At 37.1% G+C, this 21,953-nt stretch overlaps 1 protein-coding gene across 1 annotated transcript; it reads right to left on the reverse strand.

Moving 5' to 3' along the window:
- Positions 1-415: 415 nt before the first annotated feature.
- On the reverse strand, positions 416-20,555 carry stpg1 (sperm-tail PG-rich repeat containing 1). The gene is made up of 9 exons (XM_051918827.1): positions 20,460-20,555; positions 19,960-20,050; positions 19,756-19,877; positions 19,479-19,580; positions 17,649-17,822; positions 15,349-15,460; positions 2,729-2,897; positions 1,150-1,340; positions 416-642 (listed from the first exon to the last, which is right to left on the reverse strand). Exons 2-9 carry the CDS (start codon positions 20,042-20,044, stop codon positions 569-571), a joined length of 1,029 nt encoding a protein of 342 aa, XP_051774787.1. The 5' UTR covers positions 20,045-20,050; positions 20,460-20,555; the 3' UTR covers positions 416-568.
- Positions 20,556-21,953: the final 1,398 nt, after the last annotated feature.

Raw genomic sequence — 21,953 nt, forward strand, 5'->3', positions numbered from 1 at the left:
AGTTGGGAGACAAATTTGGGCAAGTGATTGCATGGAAGGGAGGTTATGTTGCTAGAATCTGAAGTGTGCTTAACATCTCAGGCAGGGTCTGGTCAGTTTATGTGAGCCATCAGTAACGATACCTACAGATAAAGAACCTGTAGTAGTCAGGCAGGCATGTTGTTCAATGGGGAGTCTTTGTATCACTGTCCTTTATTTGAGTTCTCTCTGTTGACCCCCCCCACCTTGTTTTAGTGAAATACAGCAAAACCATACTTTTAATACCTCCAGGACTTTTTGACACCTCTCGTTTCATGTTACGAAGGCTCATAAGGTGTGCCTTCATGTACAACATATATATTATTCATACATACAAAAACATACTGTAGTATGCTAAAAAAACACATTGCAAATAACCTACAGTATAACACATTAGTTCATTTTAAACAGAGTTTGATAACATAATTATTTATTCTATACATGATGTTTGATTGTACACTTTAAAACTTTAAAAAAAAGATAATACAGTATGTTTCAACATGGCATCTTAAGGTAGAACACAGTAACATTTTAAGCGTTGTCAGTTCTGTTAATTGGGTACCCACTTCTTATTGTTATTATATAGAAATGAATGTTTTTTTGGTTTTTCAGGCTCATAGAAACCTGTGAACAGACAGAAAAATATAAATAAATTCACATTGCATGACTTTTTCACACTTACTGAAGCTAGATAAGATCTTAAAGTAAAATATATCTAAAAGAGAAAAAGCATAATTAGCTACAAAAAAAAAAACTATCTGAACTAGTCCTCTTGTGTAGACAAGAACCTGGGAAATGTTCACTTTACGTCTGTGCAGAAAATGTTGGTCAATGTAAAAGTGAAGTGCAGATTTTAACACTTGATGGGCATAATTTAATAGAGCAGGAATTAGGTGTAAACATGAAAAAGGAGGAGACTTGTCACATTTAAAGAATGTCTAAATGTGGTTTGGCACAGCTGAGAACAACGCAGAAAGAAGATTGGTTTGCACGGTTTTGTGTGTGTGGGTGGGAAGGTGTGTCTGTAGTGCTTGAGGCTTATATTGATTGTTTAATTTCATTAGTTTACCTGGCTCAAAAGATCTTAACCAGGATAAGCAGGTTTAGAAAATACATCGATGGATACTCTACCTGGCCCAGGGAATTCTTTGCACTTGTTATCTCCAGCCCATCGGCTTGTGTTGGACACAAAGACAGCACTTGACATATAATGTTTTGGTGGACCATTATAGTCTACCATTTCATACTGGCCAGGACCTGGCAGTGGTGGTGTTTTTGGCATTTTCATAGCAGGGGCGGAAATGCATAGGTAGTGTCTCTTTCTGTAAGCAAGATTTGGACAGCATATTTTTTTCAATAATTGATTTTGGTAATGAAAAGAATATTACAATAAAAAATAAAAGCATTATATAATTAGCTGTAGTAATTTCAAAGCATTTCACTCAGTTAATAGCAAAATGGTAATTTGGTTTTAACCACACATTACACAAAAAAAAGTATACCCAGTATAGTAAACTCAAACTCGACACCAAGGCAAATCTAAAATACACCACAAATTATCTGTATACTGTACTTACTTAAAACCACTATATGGTTTCTGGGTGCCAGGGTCTTTCCTGACAGCATTGAGTGCAAGGAGAGAAACAGCCCAGGTAAGGGCACCAGTCCACTACAGGGTCACTCAAATCTATACCCTTACACTCTGTGAGGTCCAATTTAGAGCCACTAAACAAGGGATGAGAAAGGACTGGGGTGCCTCAAGAAAAAAACCCCACAGACACAGGGAGAATGGGTAGATTTCTGGACACTGGCACTGACCATGTAATAACATTTGAACTCGGGATGCTGAATCTGTGAAGCAGTAGTACTAATTACTGCATCACAGTGCTGCCCCTCTAGTGTAACACAATTAATGAATCATTTTCAAAGCACGTCAGTTCAATCAGAACAGTACACATATAACAAAAAGTCAAAATGAATCTACACTTTTATTACTGAGTTTGTGATATGAAATATTACATTTGAGTTTGATTTCAGCAATCAAAGCAGAAGAGGTAACAAACTGAATGTCTTACTCAAATTTCTAATACAATCTCATCACCAGAAGAGGAATTAATAAATGTTATTTGCTACTCCTTGGATGTTCTTGTCAAAGTGTGTCACTTCCATCCTTCTATTCTTCCATATTATCTATCTTTATCTTACTGTCTCATCCTCCCTTACCTTATTTAACATAAAATGATTGGGCAATTCTGCTCACGCAGACATTCAGTCAAACGAGTTTAAACAAGCCCAAGAAACACTTTGTCAGCCAGTTTAAGTCTTTTAACTAATTTCTATTTCTGGTATTCTTCGGTTACATTGAAGACCTCATGATTGGTGAGTTTATGTGTGGGTAGTTTCTGTAGCATAGTGATCTGAGTCATAAAGTTTTTAAACTAACAAAAAAGTTTAGAACAAGTTTCAACTACTTCACGGCAATCTTCCTCAGATCATCTAATATAACTTACTTTTACATCAACCAAAAATGTACTATTATACTTGATCTCAATTATACATTTAAAATAAGTAGACATAATTTAAAATAAACTTTTTCAACTCCTGAGCTGTGATCATTTTCAACATGACAGTGTATGGCTACTAAAGCACATAGTCTATAACCTAATCATGGACTGATCATTTTTTCAAATCAGCTCGGTTGCTTACTTACTGCAAAGTACTGTTTTGAACAGGCTTGGGAGGATCAAAAGGATTATAAGCAGCAGGTCCTGGTACTTGTGAAGTGTCTTCAAGGAATTTACGTGTAGTAGTTGACCTAAAGGAAGAAACCACAGTCTTCGATGATTCCTTGGTGAGAGAATCATTCACTCTGTAATGGCCTGTTAAAGACAAGAAACAGAAAACCACACAAAAATAAATTTTGTGATTTGTTCAGCAGAACACTTAGAAATGGTCTTTTTTGCATTACACATGGGAGTTTTTACCCTATTCCATGTTTAGATTGCCCGTTCATCCATTTTCAAACCTGATTTTTGAAGTCAGGGTCCTGGGAGACGGTGCCAATCCAGCAGTACTGAGAACAAGATGAGAGCCAATCTTAGACAGGGTGCTGCTCCATCACAAGATGTTCTCATGCACACTCGCTTATACCTGGCCAATTCAACCTTGCTGATGAACCTAACAAAGACTTCTTTGAGATGCAGAAGGAAAGCAAACTGACAGTGACCAGACATGGGAAACAACCAACCTAGGCCACTGTAAGGCAGCAGTTCTAACCACTGTGCTACCATGTTACCCTATGTACAAACTGTAATATAACATAGCTTTCTCAAATCCACTCAAACCAATTCAAGGTCACTGGGGCCCAGTCTACTCCAGCAACACTGAAGCAAACTAGCAAGAAGAACTGGGCAGAAGCCCAGTCAGGTACACACTCACACTGCTTCAATTTGAAATTGCTATTAACCTAACCAGCATGTCTTTGTGCTCATTTTGATTTTTTAGGCAATATGCTGGGAGTCTATACAGATCTAGGGTTCTAGTGAGTCAAGTAAAGTTCTGGTGAATAATAGTTTAGGGCCTGAGGAAAAGTGATGAGATGTTTTCCATTTGCTTTGCAGGTCATGTACTTAACAGCGAATGTACAGAAGGTTAGGAGTATCTGGCAATTCTTTCTAATCAAGTGACACAAAGAACAAAGCTCAATTATTTTTTAACCACTCAATTGACCACTCCTTCCTACTATTAGCACCTTTCATGAAGAAGAATATCACAAAGCACTATATATGTATATAAGAATTTTTTACTAAATTATAACAGACTCAGTGGCATTATAACAAATTCACTTCTTAAGAATCCTCAGTTCAAACATAAGCCTGGTCATCCCTCTTATGGTGTTCTCCCTGTCTTTGCAGGTTTTCTCAAGATTCTTACCATCTCACAATTATATGCAAATGGTGTTGACTGGCTACTCTGAAATGTCCTACGGCCTCATGTATAATGCCATGTGTAGAATTCACACTATAACATGGCCTACGGACAAAAGCGGAAATGTGCTTATGCACAAAAAAATCCAGGTGCATAAATCTGTGCGTAAGCCAACTTCCACGTTCTTCCGCTACATAAATCCTGGTCAGCGTGAAAAGTAACGCACGTGCACGTACTTGCTGTCCCATCCCAACACCTCCCAGAATTACACCTCTTTGAATATGCAAATCAATATAAATAGCCCTTAAGCTCAGCCTTCTCTGAAAAGACAATGGAAAATAGAAGAATTTCAGCGAATACCAAGTGAAGGCAAGGAAACATTTACTATTTGTTGGTTTAAACAGTGGTATAAACAACAAAAGGAAGTTGATCGAGTGACATAGTGTGTCAGAGAAACTCGAAAGCTCAAGTTCACAAAGTTGCACAGTGCCCAAAATAAAAAAAAAAAGTTGTCAGATATCAAAGTTGCCGTGAAAAGGCGAGTCGTAGGTCACCGTCTGAGTGTCAAATGACAGCTAATTAGGGTGCAGAGGAAAAAAAAAAAAGGCACACAGTGGGGAAAAAAGCACGAAATGTCAACTTTAATCTTGAAATTTCCACTTTAATCACGTAGTTTATTTTATCATTAAAGTAGAACATCATACACTTCATCTTAAAATCATTTCATTTAGTAGTTTCTCAAATCCCATTGTAACTAAAGTAGCACGTTATATGCTTTGTTTTGTATTTGATCTTCTATGTGCTCCGTGTGTGTGAATCACTACGTGCTTCCGGGCTTTCTCTTCCTCCGACAGGACACAGAATCCATTACATTCGTAATATTACAGCTCTCTGAATAATTAAAATACTGAGATGTATACGTGATATCATGTTCATTATGATAGGAGTTAAAGCATTTTATTAAACATGGGAACATGGTGGCGCAGTGATTGTTCATGTCTCACGCAAGATGCTTGCTGTGCCATGCGCGACCTCCGATGAAATACTTTATTGTAGCAGTACTGTCTCTTTCAAACGTACTAACCCCCAATTCCTGTCCTTACTTTTCTTTCTCCAAATACCCAATCGCCACACAATCAGCTCTGTAATAGACGTTAATTCATCTGTAAGCTTAGAACGCCGATTCTTCGAAACCTTTAAGGAACATTGAAATATCTTCGTAGTTAGTGTTTAATTATTCTATACATTCAGTGTCGCGCGAATACAGCGTGAAGCAGGAAAAATCCGTGAACGGAGCACCAGATCCTTGTTGGCGCACTGACACTGTGTCCTCACATGTTTAATTATTAACAATATAGATTATTTAAATGAAGTTGTAGCGGGGCTACATAGTTAGTGTTGTCAAATGTCAGTTCTGAGTGCGTCTTGTTTCCATTGTCCCGTTTGCTGTTTATGTGTGTGTATCAGGAAATGCCGTCCCCGTAAAGGGGGACGGATGATGGAAGAAGACCACAGCCTCTAACCTGGAAAACACCTGCTCTTAATTAATCAATTACAGCCGTCACATGGACTATTTAAGTAATCAGGAAGGAGAGAGAAAAAGAAGAAAGAAGAGAAGAGAGACCATTCGTTTTCAACCATGTATCAACTTACTTGCTGTTTTTCCACATCACGCCTTTGCATTAGTTTGTTTTTCATTTTGCCGGACTGTCTTTCAACCTTCATCTGCTGAGACCCCGGGGTCGATTCGCCATCCACCATACACCGAGGAATCACGGTGAGGTTGCTCCAATTGCCGGGAAATTCAAACGACTCATTTACCATTAGTTCAGTCATCTGTATTCAGGACAGTTTTTATAACTGAACTCAAGTTCATAATCATTCAGTATATCATTCATTTTTGTTATTCGTGTTGTGTGTTATATGTTACAGGGGCAAGGGAGGGTTTTGTTGTATTTATATATGGTGGTGTCTCTTTGTTGATGTGGTGGAGGGATATTTATATTTATGTTTCTATTTTTGCATTTGTCTTGTGGTTTCATTTAATACATTTAATCAGTTTATTTTTTACATCATCTGCTTTTTGCATACTTATATTTACACCGTCGATTGTGGAGGAAAAGTGTAATTTGTTAGAGGTACGGCTTGATAGTGAGATTCATCTCAGGAAATTATCCAGGCCACAGGTCTTGGAGGTGTAGTTGCCGGCTGGGTACGGGGTCGACCGTTACAAAGTTAAAGTTTTATCTGTATAATAATAAACATATTTTGCTGCATTTCATCTTAAAAATGATATCATCATCATATGTAAATATGCACTTTATAAAGTGGCTCAGGTTGTGCAATATTATAACTATCCAAGTTTACAGTGAGATTTGTACTTATAAGTACAAACAGTTCTACAAGGAGCACTTGATGAACTGATTGAGTGCGTTTATAGTTCTTGGGATGAAAATGTTTCTGAACAGTGAGGTCAGTATAGGAAAGGCTTTGAAGCGTTTGCCATGTGAGAGCAGTTCAAATAGGCAGCATGCCTGAGGCAGCGTGTGCTTGATGCTGTATCCCGATAATTCTCTGCTGTAGAGTGGTGCAGTGAGAGTAATATGGAAAAAGATGATCTGCTGTGGCAACCCCTAACGGGAGCAGCTGAAAGAAGAAAAAGATGGTGAAGCGAGAGTAACAACGCTAAAGCAACTATGGTATTTGGAATACTTTGGCTATTCTCTGGACCATTATATTGTTACAGATTAACTACAATCAGATGCATTAAACTAATAAACAATATGCAGTTAGTTTCAGTGTACAGTATATGATAAAGCTGCGTCAGGGATGTGGATCTAAAAAAGAAAGGGTAACCACACAGGAACAGTAGCACTGCTTTGACGCTGGGTGCTGCCAGTCTGCAAAACCGAGCAGAGAACTTGCGTACGTCAGGGTTGGAGCTACCGTGGAAATGTTTGTGGCTTTATGCCAAGTTTATGTTTTATACATCGTGATTTGAGTGTGGAAACGTTTGTACGTAACATTTTTGTGCGTACGCACCGTTTATACATGAGGCCCATGGTGTATGTTTTACTCCACTGAGAAACTCCCATTACGCTGCATGAGAATAAGTGAAACAATAAAGGAATTAATTTATAAATGGATTTTCTCAGGTAAGGTTTCATAAAAGTAACAAACTACTAAAGTAGATGATTAAACATAAACATTATAGTGTATATATACACTCCCAGTTAAAAGTTTTAGAACACCTCAGTTTTTCTTCATATTTTATCAGGTGAAATGCAGTGAATGACCTAAAATGGTGAAAAGATAAGCAGTGAAATGCTAGAGGTTTAAATTTAAAATTTAGGTAAGCAAAAAATGAAAACAAAAAGGAAATATCATAAAACTACAAATAGAATTTCTTCAGGGAACAACTAATAGGTTACAACCTATTAGCAATTAAAGTAAATTAAGCCTTGCAAGTTGATGCAGTTTGCACGGGTGTCCCAGCTTCTGTTGATTACTTAAAATCTCTCCATCTGTCTTAATGCTGAGTTGGAACAGACTACGTTGCTACACCCTCTACAGTACTACTTGGGCAATATGACACTGTAGAAAGTTGTAAATTCAAGACATAAAGGCAAGAAAATGGCAATTAACAAATGAAATGAGACAGAGCATTATTACCCTTAGAAGTGTAGGCCTTTTAATTTAGAGAAGTTGCAAAAAAAACTGAAGTGCCAGTGTGTATAGTGTCCTGCACAAACCAAAGGCAATTGGAAACTGGAAGAAATTCTGATAGGAAGTCACAACCCAATTAGAAGAGACAAGTTTCTGAGGGTCACCGGCTTAAGTGAAAGGCACCTCACAGCACAACAGCTTCAAGTACAGCTTAACAGTGGTCAACAAAAGTAAGTCTCAGTTTCTACTGTGAAGAAGGGACTTTGTGCTGCTGGTTTGAGAGGGCAAGTGGCAGTAAGAAAGCAATTCCTGAAAAGACCAATTAGGGCCTTGAAATACCAGCTGTGGACTACTGCAGACTGGACAAAGTCTCCCCATTTAAATGTGTGTCTGGTTGAACCTGTATGTGCGTAAATCAGACATTTGGACATGAAGCATATGCAGGCTTGAAAAGAAGAACATGAAGACTTTATGACCAACACCCTTTGAACCCCACTTTATTAATCCTCCTCCTACATTCACATACCCTCCCCTCCTAATCTGCTCTATATTGCCTTGGATTCCTGTATGTCTAATCATTTTCCTCTAATCATGACTCCTGATAGGAGTTGAAAGCTTAGGAATAAATAAAAAACTATTTTAAGATATGGGATTCATTTTCTCCCTTTGTGGACCTCCAGCTACATATATACATATATTTCCACAGGAGGCTGGGGGTCAGACCCAGCCAGGACGCCTTGAAGGACCGGTAGGTGACTTATACGTCCCCCGGGGCCATGAGGGGGCAACCACCCTGGATGTTGAGGGGACCACAGGGAAGGAGCAAGCAGCCTCAAGCCCACTGGGGCCCGTGGCCACCGCCAGGGGGCGCCCCGAGTGCCGTGGAGCCTGGGAGATCGACACTTTCACCACACCTGGGAAGGTGGAGGAAGAACCTTCCAGGGACGCCCGGAGTGCTTCTGCGTGCAAGGTTAGCACTTCCGCCACACCAGGAAGTGCTGCCGGAAGAGTGTCATCACGCACCTGGAGCACATCCGGGTGGGAATAAAAGGGGCCCCCTCACTCCAATCAGAGAGCTAGAGTCGGGAGTGGGAGCAGGACGAAGCTCCCGTGAGGAGAGGAAAAGCATCCCACAGACATTTAGAGAAAGGCCTGTGGAAGGTGATTGGTGCTGGGTGCACTGTGTGGAACTTGTTTAATAAATGTGTGGTTGATAAAGTGCTGGTGTTAGTCTGGTGGTGTTCGGACCAGAGTCTCACATATATATATATATAATACTAGCAAAATACCCGCGCTTCGCAGCGGAGAAATAGTGTGTTAAAGAGGTTATGAAAAAAAAAAGGAAACATTTTAAAAATAACGTAACATGATTGTCAATGTAATTGTGTTGTCATTGTTATAAGTGTTGCTGTCTTTTATATATATATATATATATATATATATATATATAATATACACACACACATAAACATATATATACATATACATATATATACATATCTACATATACACATATCTACATATATATACATATACACATCCACATATATATACATATATATATATATATATATATATATATATATATATACACACATATCAACATATATATATATATACACACATACATAAACACACACATATACATACACACACATTATATATATATATATATATATATATATACGTATACATATATACATATACATATACACACAGAGACACATATATATACATAAATATTTACATATCTACATATATACACATCTACATATATATACACATATATATACATATCTATATATATATATCCATCCATCGATTTTCCAACCCGCTGAATCCGAACACAGGGTCACGGGGGTCTGCTGGAGCCAATCCCAGCCAACACAGGGCACAAGGCAGGAAACAATCCTGGGCAGGGTGCCAACCCACCGCAGTATATATATATATATATATATATATATATCTAGACATACATACATAGGTAGATTGACACATATATATATATACATATCTACATATATATATATGTAATTGTGTTGTCATTGTTATGAGTGTTGCTGTCATATATATATATATATATATATATATATATATATATATATATAGCAAAATACCCACGCTTCGCAGTGGAGAAGTAGTGTGTTAAAGAGGTTATGAAAAAGTAAAGGAAAATTTTAAAAATGACATATGTATATGTATATATATATATATATATATGTATGTGTATATATATATATATGTATGTGTATATATGTATGTGTATATATATATATATATATATATATATATATATATATATATATATATATATATATATATATATATATATGACAGCAACACTCATAACAATGACAACACAATTACATTGACAATCATGTTACGTTATTTTTAAAATGTTTCCTTTACTTTTTCATAACCTCTTTAACACACTACTTCTCCGCTGCGAAGCGCGGGTATTTTGCTAGTATATATATATATATATATATATATAAAAGACAGCAACAGTTATAACAATGACAACACAATTACATTGACAATCATGTTACGTTATTTTTAAAATGTTTCCTTTTTTTTCATAACCTCTTTAACACAGTACTTCTCCGCTGCGAAGCGCGGGTATTTTGCTAGTATATATATATATATACATATATATACATATACACACATACATGCAGTTTTAATAACACAGAAATCAATATAAACATTAACATCATTATCATATGAGAATATGAAGTAATATATAACAAGCACATTTCATATAAATATAAATTATTAAACAGTAAAATCTTCTTCTGTAATTTGCTACCGTGGCAATTTGTGTGTCTGTCCAGGATTTTAAATGACCTGTAGCTCGCAAACCGTTTCACCTATACACTTGAAATGTGGTACACATATAGTACGTCACGTCTACTATCCGCTTTATGGGTGATGATTGTTTTACTCTTTTTATCTTTATTTTATTTTATTGTAGAATCAACTCCTATCTGCGCACAGCAGGGCAGCCGTGGGCGGATGCGTATGGTGTATTCACTCCATGTTATCGTGCATTGCGCTGTCAGTGGTATTTTGATAAAAGAATTTGAACAACATATAAGAAGCGTATAAATTATTAAAAACAGTAAAACATTAACATTTAAGAAGTAAAGTTACATTAAGTACTACTGCAGTGCCTTCGGGTATACCTCATTTTTTGTTTGCCCATTACATGCTTAAATGTATACATTTTTTGGTGCACCTACCCGAGAACACGCGACATATAACCGAGCGTGGGAGAAGCATGGATTTTAAACACGCGTTGAGTTCATCTGCTGGTCTCCCTCGTGGAATAACTGGTAATGTTTGACTAAAATCTACAGCGAGTAAAACGACATTACCTCCTATTTTTTTTTTTTACGATCTCTGAGATCTTGCTTTTTTCGGTTCAAGGCTTCATAAGCTCTTTTATGTTGTATGGTGTACTTATCCCAAACCATCATCTTTGAATGTTGCAAGACTTTCGCCTTGTATGTAGATCGGGGTAATTACATTCATTGCATTCCTAGTCTGAATCACAATCTGATTGTATGGGTGGTTACCTGGCACTGTAGGGTTGCCACCCGTCCTTTAAAATACAGAATCGTGCCGCGTTTGAGAATGAAATTGCGCGTCCCGTTTTGAATCAATACTGGACGGGATTTATCCCGTATTTTTTTTATCATTTTTTTTTTAAAGCAGCGTCTCATGCAAATCATCCCACACGCATTTTATGAAGATGCCTCCTTTCCTACTTTTGATTGGGTAATACTTGATGTCATCGTTAGTTTGATTGGTCTTTTTAACAGTCCAGTGAGGAGGGCGTGTCTTTTAAGTAGAGTCTGCAAAGTGTTGGCACTGAGATGTGGCGTCAGCGCCATAGTTGAAGCCCCTAACGTTGCGGTCAGCAAGTCGGCTAACATCCGCCATGTGCCGTCTTTCAGTTGCGAGAAGCAGATCATAGAATGGTTGAAACTGTTGCCCCTAACGTTGCGCCACGGCGTGTGGTTCGTTTATACCTCGTGTCTTCTCATTAAACTTTTATCTCGCGAATATGTTATTGCAATCCGCAGCGGGAGCGTTTCTATAAACTTAATTTAAACTTACGTTTTACACCGTGCTTTGTTTCCCTTATGAACATGCTTGTATGCTTAACTCGCTCCGTTCTCAATTGTTTAATTAATTTTTTGCTCTTCGCTGTTTGCGGCTCTTCCTCCATTTCCCCCTACTTCGTTCTTTTATCTCGCGAATATGTTATTGCAATCCTTAACGGGAGCGTTTCAATAAACTGATTGAAAATAGTTTTGCATTTACCTTTTTAGTAAAAGGCGAGCTTTTAAGCCTGAGAAATCACCCCGTAAATGCACACGTTTAATTGCACATGTGTTAATATGTATGGTTACACAGTATTAAAAGACAGTGAACAACGTCAGTTACCTTTGTTCCCGCGTTTGATAAAAGGTCAGCTTTTAAGCCTGAGAAATCACCCCGTAAATGCACACGTTTAATTGCACATGTGTTAATATGTATGCTTACACAGTATTAAAAGACAGTCAAAAATTAACGTCATTTACCTTCGTTCCCGCGTGTGACTCGTGCTGTAAATCTCTTCCTTGTTTTTAGTTCACGTGATTACGTAGGAGGCGTGATGACGCGATACGTGACTCCGCCTCCTCCATTACAGTGTATGGACAAAAAATATGTTCCAGTTATGACCATTACGCTTTGAATTTCGAAATGAAACCTGCCTAACTTTTGTAAGTAAGCTGTAAGGAATGAGCCTGCCAAATTTCAGCCTTCCACCTACACGGGAAGTTGGAGAATTAGTGATGAGTGAGTCAGTCAGTGAGTGAGTGAGTCAGTGAGGGCTTTGCCTTTTATTAGTATAGATATATATATATATATATATATACACATATACAGGTGCTGGTCATAAAATTAGAATATCATGATAAAGTTGATTTATTTCAGTAATTCCATCCAAAAAGTGAAACTTGTATATTAGATTTATTCATTACACACAGACTGATGTATTTCAAATGTTTATTTCTTTTAATGTTGGTGATTATAACTGACAACTAATGAAAGTCCCAAATTCAGTATCTCGAAAAATTAGAATATTGTGAAAAGGTTCAATATTGAAGACGCCTGGTGCCACACTCTAATCAGCTAATTAACTCAAAACACCTGCAAAAGCCTTTAAATGGTCTCTCAGTCTAGTTCTGTAGGCTACACAATCATGGGGAAGACTGCTGACTTGACAGTTGTCCAAAAGACGACCATTGACACCTTGCACAAGGAGGGCAAGACACAAAAGGTCATTGCTAAAGAGGCTGGCTGTTCACAGAGCTCTGTGTCCAAGCACATTAATAGAGAGGCGAAGGGAAGGACAAGATGTGGTAGTAAAAAATGTACAAGCAATACGGATAACCGCACCCTGGAGAGGATTGTGAAACAAAACCCATTCAAAAATGTGGGGGAGATTCACAAAGAGTGGACTGCAGCTGGAGTCAGTGCTTCAAGAACCACCACGCACAGACGTATGCAAGACATGGGTTTCAGCTGTCGAATTCCTTGTGTCAAGCCGCTCTTGAACAAGAGACAGCGTCAGAAGCGTCTCGCCTGGGCTAAAGACAAAAGGCCTGGACTGCTGCTGAGTGGTCCAAAGTTATGTTCTCTGATGAAAGTAAATTTTGCATTTCCTTTGGAAATCAAGGTCCCAGAGTCTGGAGGAAGAGAGGAGAGGCACAGAATCCACGTTGCGTGAGGTCCAGTGTAAAGTTTCCACAGTCAGTGATGGTTTGGGGTGCCATGTCATCTGCTGGTGTTGGTCCACTGTGTGTTCTGAGGTCCAAGGTCAACGCAGCCGTCTACCAGGAAGTTTTAGAGCACTTCATGCTTCCTGCTGCTGATGAACTTTATGGAGATGCAGATTTAATTTTCCAACAGGACCTGGCACCTGCACACATTGCCAAAGCTACCAGTACCTGGTTTAAGGACCATGGTATCCCTGTTCTTGATTGGCCAGCAAACTCGCCTGACCTTAACCCCATAGAAAATCTATGGGGTATTGTGAAGAGGAAGATGCAATACGCCAGACCCAACAATTCAGAAGAGCTGAAGGCCACTATCAGAGCAACATGGGCTCTCATAACACCTGAGCAGTGCCACAGACTGATCGACTCCATGCCACGCCGCATTGCTGCAGTAATCCAGGCCAAAGGAGCCCCAACTAAATATTGAGTGCTGTACATGCTCATACTTTTCATGTTCATACCTTTCAGTTGGCCAACATTTCTAAAAATCCTTTTTTTGCATTGGTCTTAATTGATATTCTAATTTTCCGAGATACTGAATTTGGGACTTTCATTAGTTGTCAGTTATAATCATCAACATTAAAAGAAATAAACATTTGAAATACATCAGTCTGTGTGTAATGAATCTAATATACAAGTTTCACTTTTTGAATGGAATTACTGAAATAAATCAAGTTTGTCATGATATTCTAATTTTATGACCAGCACCTGTATATATATATATATATACATATATATATACATATATATATATATATATATATATATATATATATATATATATATATATATATATATATATATATATATATATATAAACCATTAACAGAAAGTTGGACATGAAGCTAGAATATGTAGCCAACACCTTCCGAACTCCACCTCATCAATTCCCTCACATATCCACCTATCCATCCCACCTAATTTGCTGTATATTGCCTTGGGCTCCTACATCCATCCATCCATTTTCCAACCCGCTGAATCCGAACACAGGGTCACGGGGGTCTGCTGGAGCCAATCCCAGCCAACACAGGGCACAAGGCAGGGAACCAATCCCGGGCAGGGTGCCAACCCACCGCAGGACACACACAAACACACCCACACACCAAGCACACACTAGGGCCAATTTAGAATCGCCAATCCACCTAACCTGCATGTCTTTGGACTGTGGGAGGAAACCGGAGTGCCCGGAGGAAACCCACGCAGACACGGGGAGAACATGCAAACTCCACGCAGGGAGGACCCGGGAAGTGAACCCGGGTCCCCAGATCTCCTAACTGCGAGGCAGCAGCACTACGCCCCTTGGGCTCCTACATATATATATATATATATATATATATATATATATATATATATATATATATATATATAGGACAGGTCAGGTTGGGGAGCATGCACTGGTACAGTGCGTTGCCGCACCCACCACACGACAAAACAGCTCAGGATCTTGGCAAACCCTTAGGTAGGCACGCAGTCTAGTCTCACCCTCCGGAAATGATCATCTACTTGCCGCAGCCAGGTGTTACGTGGTGTCCCCTTGACCTGGTACAGCCACTCGGGTCCAGAACAATGAGGATCCTGAGAGCCAGATCACCCTCTGGTAATTGCACCACATGGCCATAGTGCTGTAAGTAACACTCCCTCACAATGCAGATAATGTGCCTCATTCTGAACTTTGAATTTGTATGTTTGTATGTTTCTATATGAATCCAAATGTAAGATTTACATTTTGAAAGACAATATACACAAATCATACTTATTTTGCTTACATCTCCAGCTCCTCACTTACACTGTTTCTATGGACAAATACAAATAATTTAACAAGATAAACCAAAAAAAAATGAAGAGAAGCTTTTATATTAACAGAATTTCAAACAATGTATTTGTAAGTATGTTTGAAATGTCTTACATGGAGAAGGCACCTTCAGATTTCCAGACAACTGTAAGTTCCTTTGAGTTTTTGACATGAAAGCTGACTGCGCTGATGCATTGCTGCTACTCCCCAAAGCAGAACTAGAAACCTAAAACAAATATTTTCCAAATGAAACATTCAAGAATAGAACATACATATTTAAAAGTAAAGGCTTTCATACTCATAATTTTTCTGTGTCATGTAGTACTTTTCCCAGAGGGTGCAACCAGAACTTACTTAGTTGGTTTCTGATTATGAAACTGAGAAAAGCCTCCAAAAATGGAGAGACACATTAGGCCAATTCTAACCTTGGATGTAATAATAAGAATATTCTGAGACAGAACTTATGGTGTCTCACCTGTCCAATCTGTTATGTTCACATGAATCTCTAGTTAGCATTTTGAGAGTGGCACAAAGTTGCTGTTGAATTTCTACTTGGTATGCAAGATAAGCAATTAAGGATCAGCTTTTATGTATCTTATGAACATAAACAGAAAAATAAACACATTGTGTGTGTATTACAATACTCAAAATAAAATGCAACCACAAAAATGCCATTTTAGCTGTTTTTATTATTATTAAATGAGATGAGATGTCAGTGTTACACTACAACTTGGATTTTTCCAAAGGTGTTGCATATTAGTGTATCACTTTAAAGGGGCTTCATGTGAAATTTACCACTGGAAAGCTCATATATCCACTCTGAACCATAGCACGTGAATGTAACACACTGTGTCTTGTTTGAGGTGTGGTGCACAGTGACACTAGGCTGTAATGACAATACCGTAATGCAAGATCTGAAGTGCAAAGTACAAAGAAACCACTAGGTGGTAGTGTTGTCCAGCATCGAAAGAAAATTTACGGCAACAACTGACCCTGGAAATAACTTTAGGAGGGCGAATAATTCCCTGCTTCCTGTCTACTCAGGATGAAGAACTGGCTCAAACAGCAGTAGTAAGAATCCTCTGATATGTAAAGAACTGAATGAAAGACAGTGATACAAAACAAGCAAACAAAAAAATTACCTGTGTGCATTTTTCTCCTCTATGAAAACTGCTGAAGAGATGCAAAAGGAAATTAGGCATACTCATAAAAGGCTTGAAGAGAAAAAGAAATATGCCACCAGTCTAGTCACTAAAACTTCCATAGTATTCTATGATGCAACCTGCCTCAAAATATGGAACCCAAGATATGATCAAGTTGACTACAGAACTGGACAAACTGTCACTTTAACATTTATGTCTCCAATGACAAGTTCAGATTTGGATACTGTTAATCTGAAAAAATAGTAATAATATCTATATCTATATCTATATATATATATATATCTATATATATATATATCTATATATATATATATATATATATATATCTATATATCTATATCTATATCTATATATATATATATATATAGTATTGGGCAGTTAATGTTAAGAATGATTCTGTTTGCCATATTTAAGGAATTTTGTTTTTGAAAAAAATATTTTCTGTGGACCCACTTGTAAAAAGTGGAAAGATGTCTTATTTAGAAATGAAAAGTGATTGTGCACACAAATATACAAGGCAAAAATGTAATTTTAAGAAGTATATTGGCATAGGCTGAAGAGGACAGCTTTGCAGAGTTTTCAGAAAAAGAGGGAAATTAAGGTACAAATCTAAAGATAACATTTACTACATTTGAATGCACAGTGGAAGGCTTCAAACTTGTGAATACAACTTATGAAAATGATTTACAAATCTTAATGGATTTGTCACTATTTAAATTCAGACAGTATACTGAAGCTATTAAGTAGGCTAATAAGATGATATGTTATTTAACAAGATATATAGAGTATATAACTCTCAAGTGAGGCCTCATCTGGAGCAATATGTGCTGTTTTGGTCTCCAATTTACAAAAAAGGACATAGTAGTGCTTAGTAAAATTATGAAAGGAATTACTATGGTGGACTCCAGTTATTACTTTCAATTAAGTTTTTCAAGATGAGTGCTTGGAATACAAAAATAAATTTGTTAAGGGTAGATTTTGTACAAATGACAGAAGATTTTCTTTCAAGGAGATGACCATAGACATATTAAATTAATTACCAAATAAAGTGGAGGAGAGTGATACTCTAGAGACTTCCAAAACTTTACTCGGAGTGATTTTGCAATGATTAGGTGAAATAGGCTTGGCAAGCTTTGTTGGGAAGAATGGCCTGTTCACGGTAAAAATTGCTCTAATATTCTAGAGTCCAGACATTACAGGAAATATTTACTAAAAAAAAAGAAAAATTACTGTAATAAAAAGTTCCCTTACGTTATATTGATTGGGTGCAGGAGTGCTGTCTTTCACTGTATCAGGTTTAACTGCAATTGGCTGCTGAAACACACTTGAGTTTCCAACACTGAAGTTCCTCTTTGTGAGTAAAGTTGGTGAATAAGCATTGGCAGCAGGAGTGACTCGGAAACGTCTTGAAGCAGCTCGAATGGACTAAAGAAAAGAAAAGCAACTTGAAAAAACAAAGATCATTTTAAAGCAACTGAAATATATGATCTTCTTTTATTATATAAGCAACCAAGAATACATATTATTTATCACGCTCATTTGGATTGAGTAGGTACAGAAATTAATATGTGGCCATTCAATAAAACTCTTTCAGACAAACTGCTAGATTTGTTTATCTGGTTTATGTATACTAGCGGTCAAAAGGCTTAGAACACAGTTTTTCTTCAATTTTAATAAACTGAAATGCAATGAATGATGTAAAATGGTGGGAAGTAAACTGTGAAAGGTTTAAATTTAAAGTTTAGGTTAGCAAAAACTGAAAAAAAGCGAAATTTCAGGCCTTCTTCAGGAAAAAACTAATTGGTTACAACCTACAGATGTTCTTCAGCAATTAAAATAAATTAAGCCTTGCAAGTTGAAGCAAACAACTTGCACAGGTGTCCCAACTTCTGTTGATTACTTAAAACCCCTCTATCTGTGTGATAGATAGATAGATAGATAGATAGATAGATAGATAGATAGATAGATAGATAGATAGATAGATAGATAGATAGATAGAACTTTATTTGTCCCCCAGGTATCGTCATTCAGTTGCAATTTGTTCAGAGTGCTGTAGCAGGAATGTTAACCAGAAAAAGAAAATCTGACCACATCTCTCTACATTTAGCATCGTTAGACTGATCAAATGTGTCCTTTAGAACTGACTTTAAAAAACTACAAATGATATATAAAGCTCTAAATAATCTTGCTACTTCCTATATTTTGGAGTGCCTATCCTCCTACTTTCCAAGTGGTAACCTTAGATCTTAAAATAATTGTCTGCTTATAATTCCATGAGCTAAGCATAAAAATGGCGAGGCTGCATTTTGTAGTTATGTTTCAAAAATCTGGAATGTGTTATCAGTAGAGATACACCAGGCTAGCCCCATGGATTACTTTAAAAAAAATTCCTAGAAAGCCATTTTTTAATAATGCTTGTGCATAGCTATTTTTTAGTTGTACTCCTAATAGAATATATATGCATAGAATTATCATATTCTTCAGGAATTTGCAATCATTACTAATCTCTGCTTTCTTTTCCGGTTTCCCTGTGGTGTTGTTTTGTATCACCACCACCACCTGACCAAGGCACTGTGTAGCCCATTGCGATGTCCGAATGAAGGCGGGTGCCCCAGCTGTCCACAAAACCTACTGAGGCAAATCCTCTGAGACCAAGCCTGGAAAGAATGAGAAGCATCTTAAGGGCATCTACAGTATGTTATGTCGAATGCTCATTGAGAACTGGTGGTCTTTTGGCCTTGCAGATTTTGTTTTTTCCTCCAGCCTAACTGGAGTTTTCTTTATTGTTTTTCTGTCCTCCCTCCCATCTGACTTTATCATTGTACTCATCTTTAGAGACTTAAAATATGTATTTTATTTTAGATTTTACTATTCTACTAATATATATCCATGTTATGAAAGCCTGTATTGATTTTTTCTTATTATTATTCTTGACTAATTTAACTTATTTTTCTTTTCTCGTAACAATTTCTTTGACATCTTGCAAAACACTTTGGGCTACAGTCTGAATATGTAATTGTGCTATAGAAATAAATGTTATCTAGTACCCATTTGTATAGCATGGCAGGAAATGATACTAACCTTGGACACAAAGCTACTGGTACCTTTTTTTGACAAAGAGGGACTGCCAGTTTCTGCAGGGCTATCAACAACATAATAAGATCCAGGCCCAGGGTTTTCATTCTACATTAGGAGGAAAAAGGAAAAGAATCATCTGAAAATTGATTTAAAACTACACATCTGCACTAGACGTATATGCCAGTATAAATGGAAGTTTTACTGCAGTTGTATATTATATTTCACTTTAACAAGTTTAAGACATACATCAGTTACAGAATTCTCCATGCCATTTGCTTACCTGGTTGCTTTCGTAAAGAAATCTCTTTGTCTGAGAAGAAAACCCTTTGCGTTCAGTATCTGGTACAATCACTGTTCGGTACTTTGTTGGAATGGAACAGGCATTAGATGAGACTCTATAGCCTACATGTGGAAACAGTTCAGATTAGTCAACTGATAAAAATTATCAGAAGAGATATGGTGCGACTCTACTGGTGTAACTCACCTTTGCAAAGTTTGCCAGTCACAAGTGAGTGGATTCTCTTATAGCTGTAATTGTCATTCTTATCACCTGCCACATTTACTGCCATGCTTTGCTAATACATAGGGAATACGTCAAATCAATGATACGTTTATGTTGAAAAAACACACCAGAATATACAAGCATGCATACAGGTATGCTTGAAACCTATATTCATTGGTCTAATAAACCAGTAACCTATCATGGGAATAAAACAAATACAAGAGATTCTTGTTCTACGCCAGTTTCGTGTTCTAAAATTTATTTCCTTAGTAGTGTTGGCATATAAATATATGAAGATAACCTGTGGAATCAAAGGCCACACATAGGAATACTGACGTATTCAGTCGAAAACGGAAGAATTATGTATTAATTAAAAACGGCTAATAAAAGCTTTAAAAACATTGCTACATATTCTTCATTGTATAAAATAACATTTACAACAATCATGTAGGATTTCCTGCTGTAAATGCAGAACAAACTACCTAGTACACCGGCTTTCGCTTCATTCGCCTGATGTTTTAATAGGATTCGCTGCATGCATGTTAGAGGATGTTGACAAACATTCCCATAGCAACCGTCACGTCCGATACAGGAAGTGAGATCTTGAAGGTAAGGGGCGCCATTTGAGCCGAAAAGCATATTTCACTCACACCAGATGCGTTTCAGTGACGAAAGGAAGAACAAACACGAATGAGTTGTTGATGTAATTGTTTTTCTTTTCGAAAGTGTACAATTTTACCCATCTAATACAACTGATATTTGCAATAATCTTTAGATGGACACAACGCTCGGGCGATTCTTATTTTTTTGGCTGTCTAAAACTTTGGAAATATAGCGGTAATATGTTCTTACTATTAGGATGGACTGGCTTTAAACGACAGTAATGAGAAAAAGATGAAAAGCACGAAGTTAGACCATAATATGCAAACAACGACATGAGCACCAGGACGAATAATAATAATAGGGCACAAAACTATTTAATATAACGCCTGGAAATTTTGAAGGATATGCGTGCTCCATAAATTAAATACGAACCCCCTTCAATATTTTATTATGCATTACAGTATTTCTGTTTTCAGAGTTTACGTGCTTGGAAATTATATAGTAATTACTTTACATGATAGACAAATATAAAAGGAACAACTACATTTTCCTGTCACATTTTTCTTACCAAGGTTAATTATTTATGGACTAATAATACTTTCAAGTGACCAATATAGACAACCAAATGAAACTCAGTTTCAGGTGAAAGCATGTATACTTTTTCAGACTTGTTAAAGTGTATCAAAATGAGATGGTACAATCTGATCAGTTTCTGTTTCATTTATACACTTTTTTGACACTGAACGTTTTCAGGTCTTTAACCAAAATCATACTTTAGGTAAATGAACATCAGAGTAAGTAAATATTTTTTTTGTTTTAATTATGCCATCTGTTGTCGAATGCACAACATTGTCCTAAACACCTTGCACTTTGTGAAAAACTAATTGTCCCCATACACTTAACAACTAGGTACACCACCTTTAGGTACAAGGACTGCACCAAACCCATCCCGTAATTCAATATCAGGCTTCCATGTCACTGTATAGGAGTTTTGATTCACTCTTCCTTGCAGAAAATCTTTGATCCAGAAACACTGGTAAGTTTTAAAGAATGAACTAGTTATTTCAGGTCCTGCCACAGCATCTGTACTGAGTTTAGGTCTAACCAGTGCAATATTAAAGTTTTGGAGTGAAGTGCTGTCTTTAACCGCATCAGATTTAACTGCAGTTAGCTGCTAAAACACACTTTCTGACACTGAAATCCTTCTTTGACGGTTTTGAAGTTTGAGAATAAGCATTGGCAGCAGAGTAAACTCAGAAAGATACTGGAGCTGCTTGAGTGGTCTAAAGAAAAAAAAGAAAATGAACTAAAAAAAGAAAGATCATTTCAAAGGAACTCCAGTATGTGATCTTCTTTTACAAGGGGGCTCCGCC

The sequence above is a fragment of the Erpetoichthys calabaricus genome, chromosome 14 (genome assembly GCF_900747795.2).
Source record: "Erpetoichthys calabaricus chromosome 14, fErpCal1.3, whole genome shotgun sequence".
NCBI lineage: Eukaryota > Metazoa > Chordata > Cladistia > Polypteriformes > Polypteridae > Erpetoichthys > Erpetoichthys calabaricus.

What these genes read in the sequence shown, in the direction of transcription:
- stpg1 (XM_051918827.1), bottom strand. Translation starts at nt 20,044, where the DNA reads ATGGCAGTAAATGTGGCAGGTGATAAGAATGACAATTACAGCTATAAG. An exon ending in CTGCACCCAATCAATATAAC is followed by an intron (nt 15,461 to 17,648) that starts GTAAGGGAACTT and finishes TATTTGTTTTAG; the next exon opens with GTTTCTAGTTCTGCTTTGGG. An exon ending in GTTCAAAACAGTACTTTGCA is followed by an intron (nt 1,341 to 2,728) that starts GTAAGTAAGCAA and finishes TCTTGCTTACAG; the next exon opens with AAAGAGACACTACCTATGCA.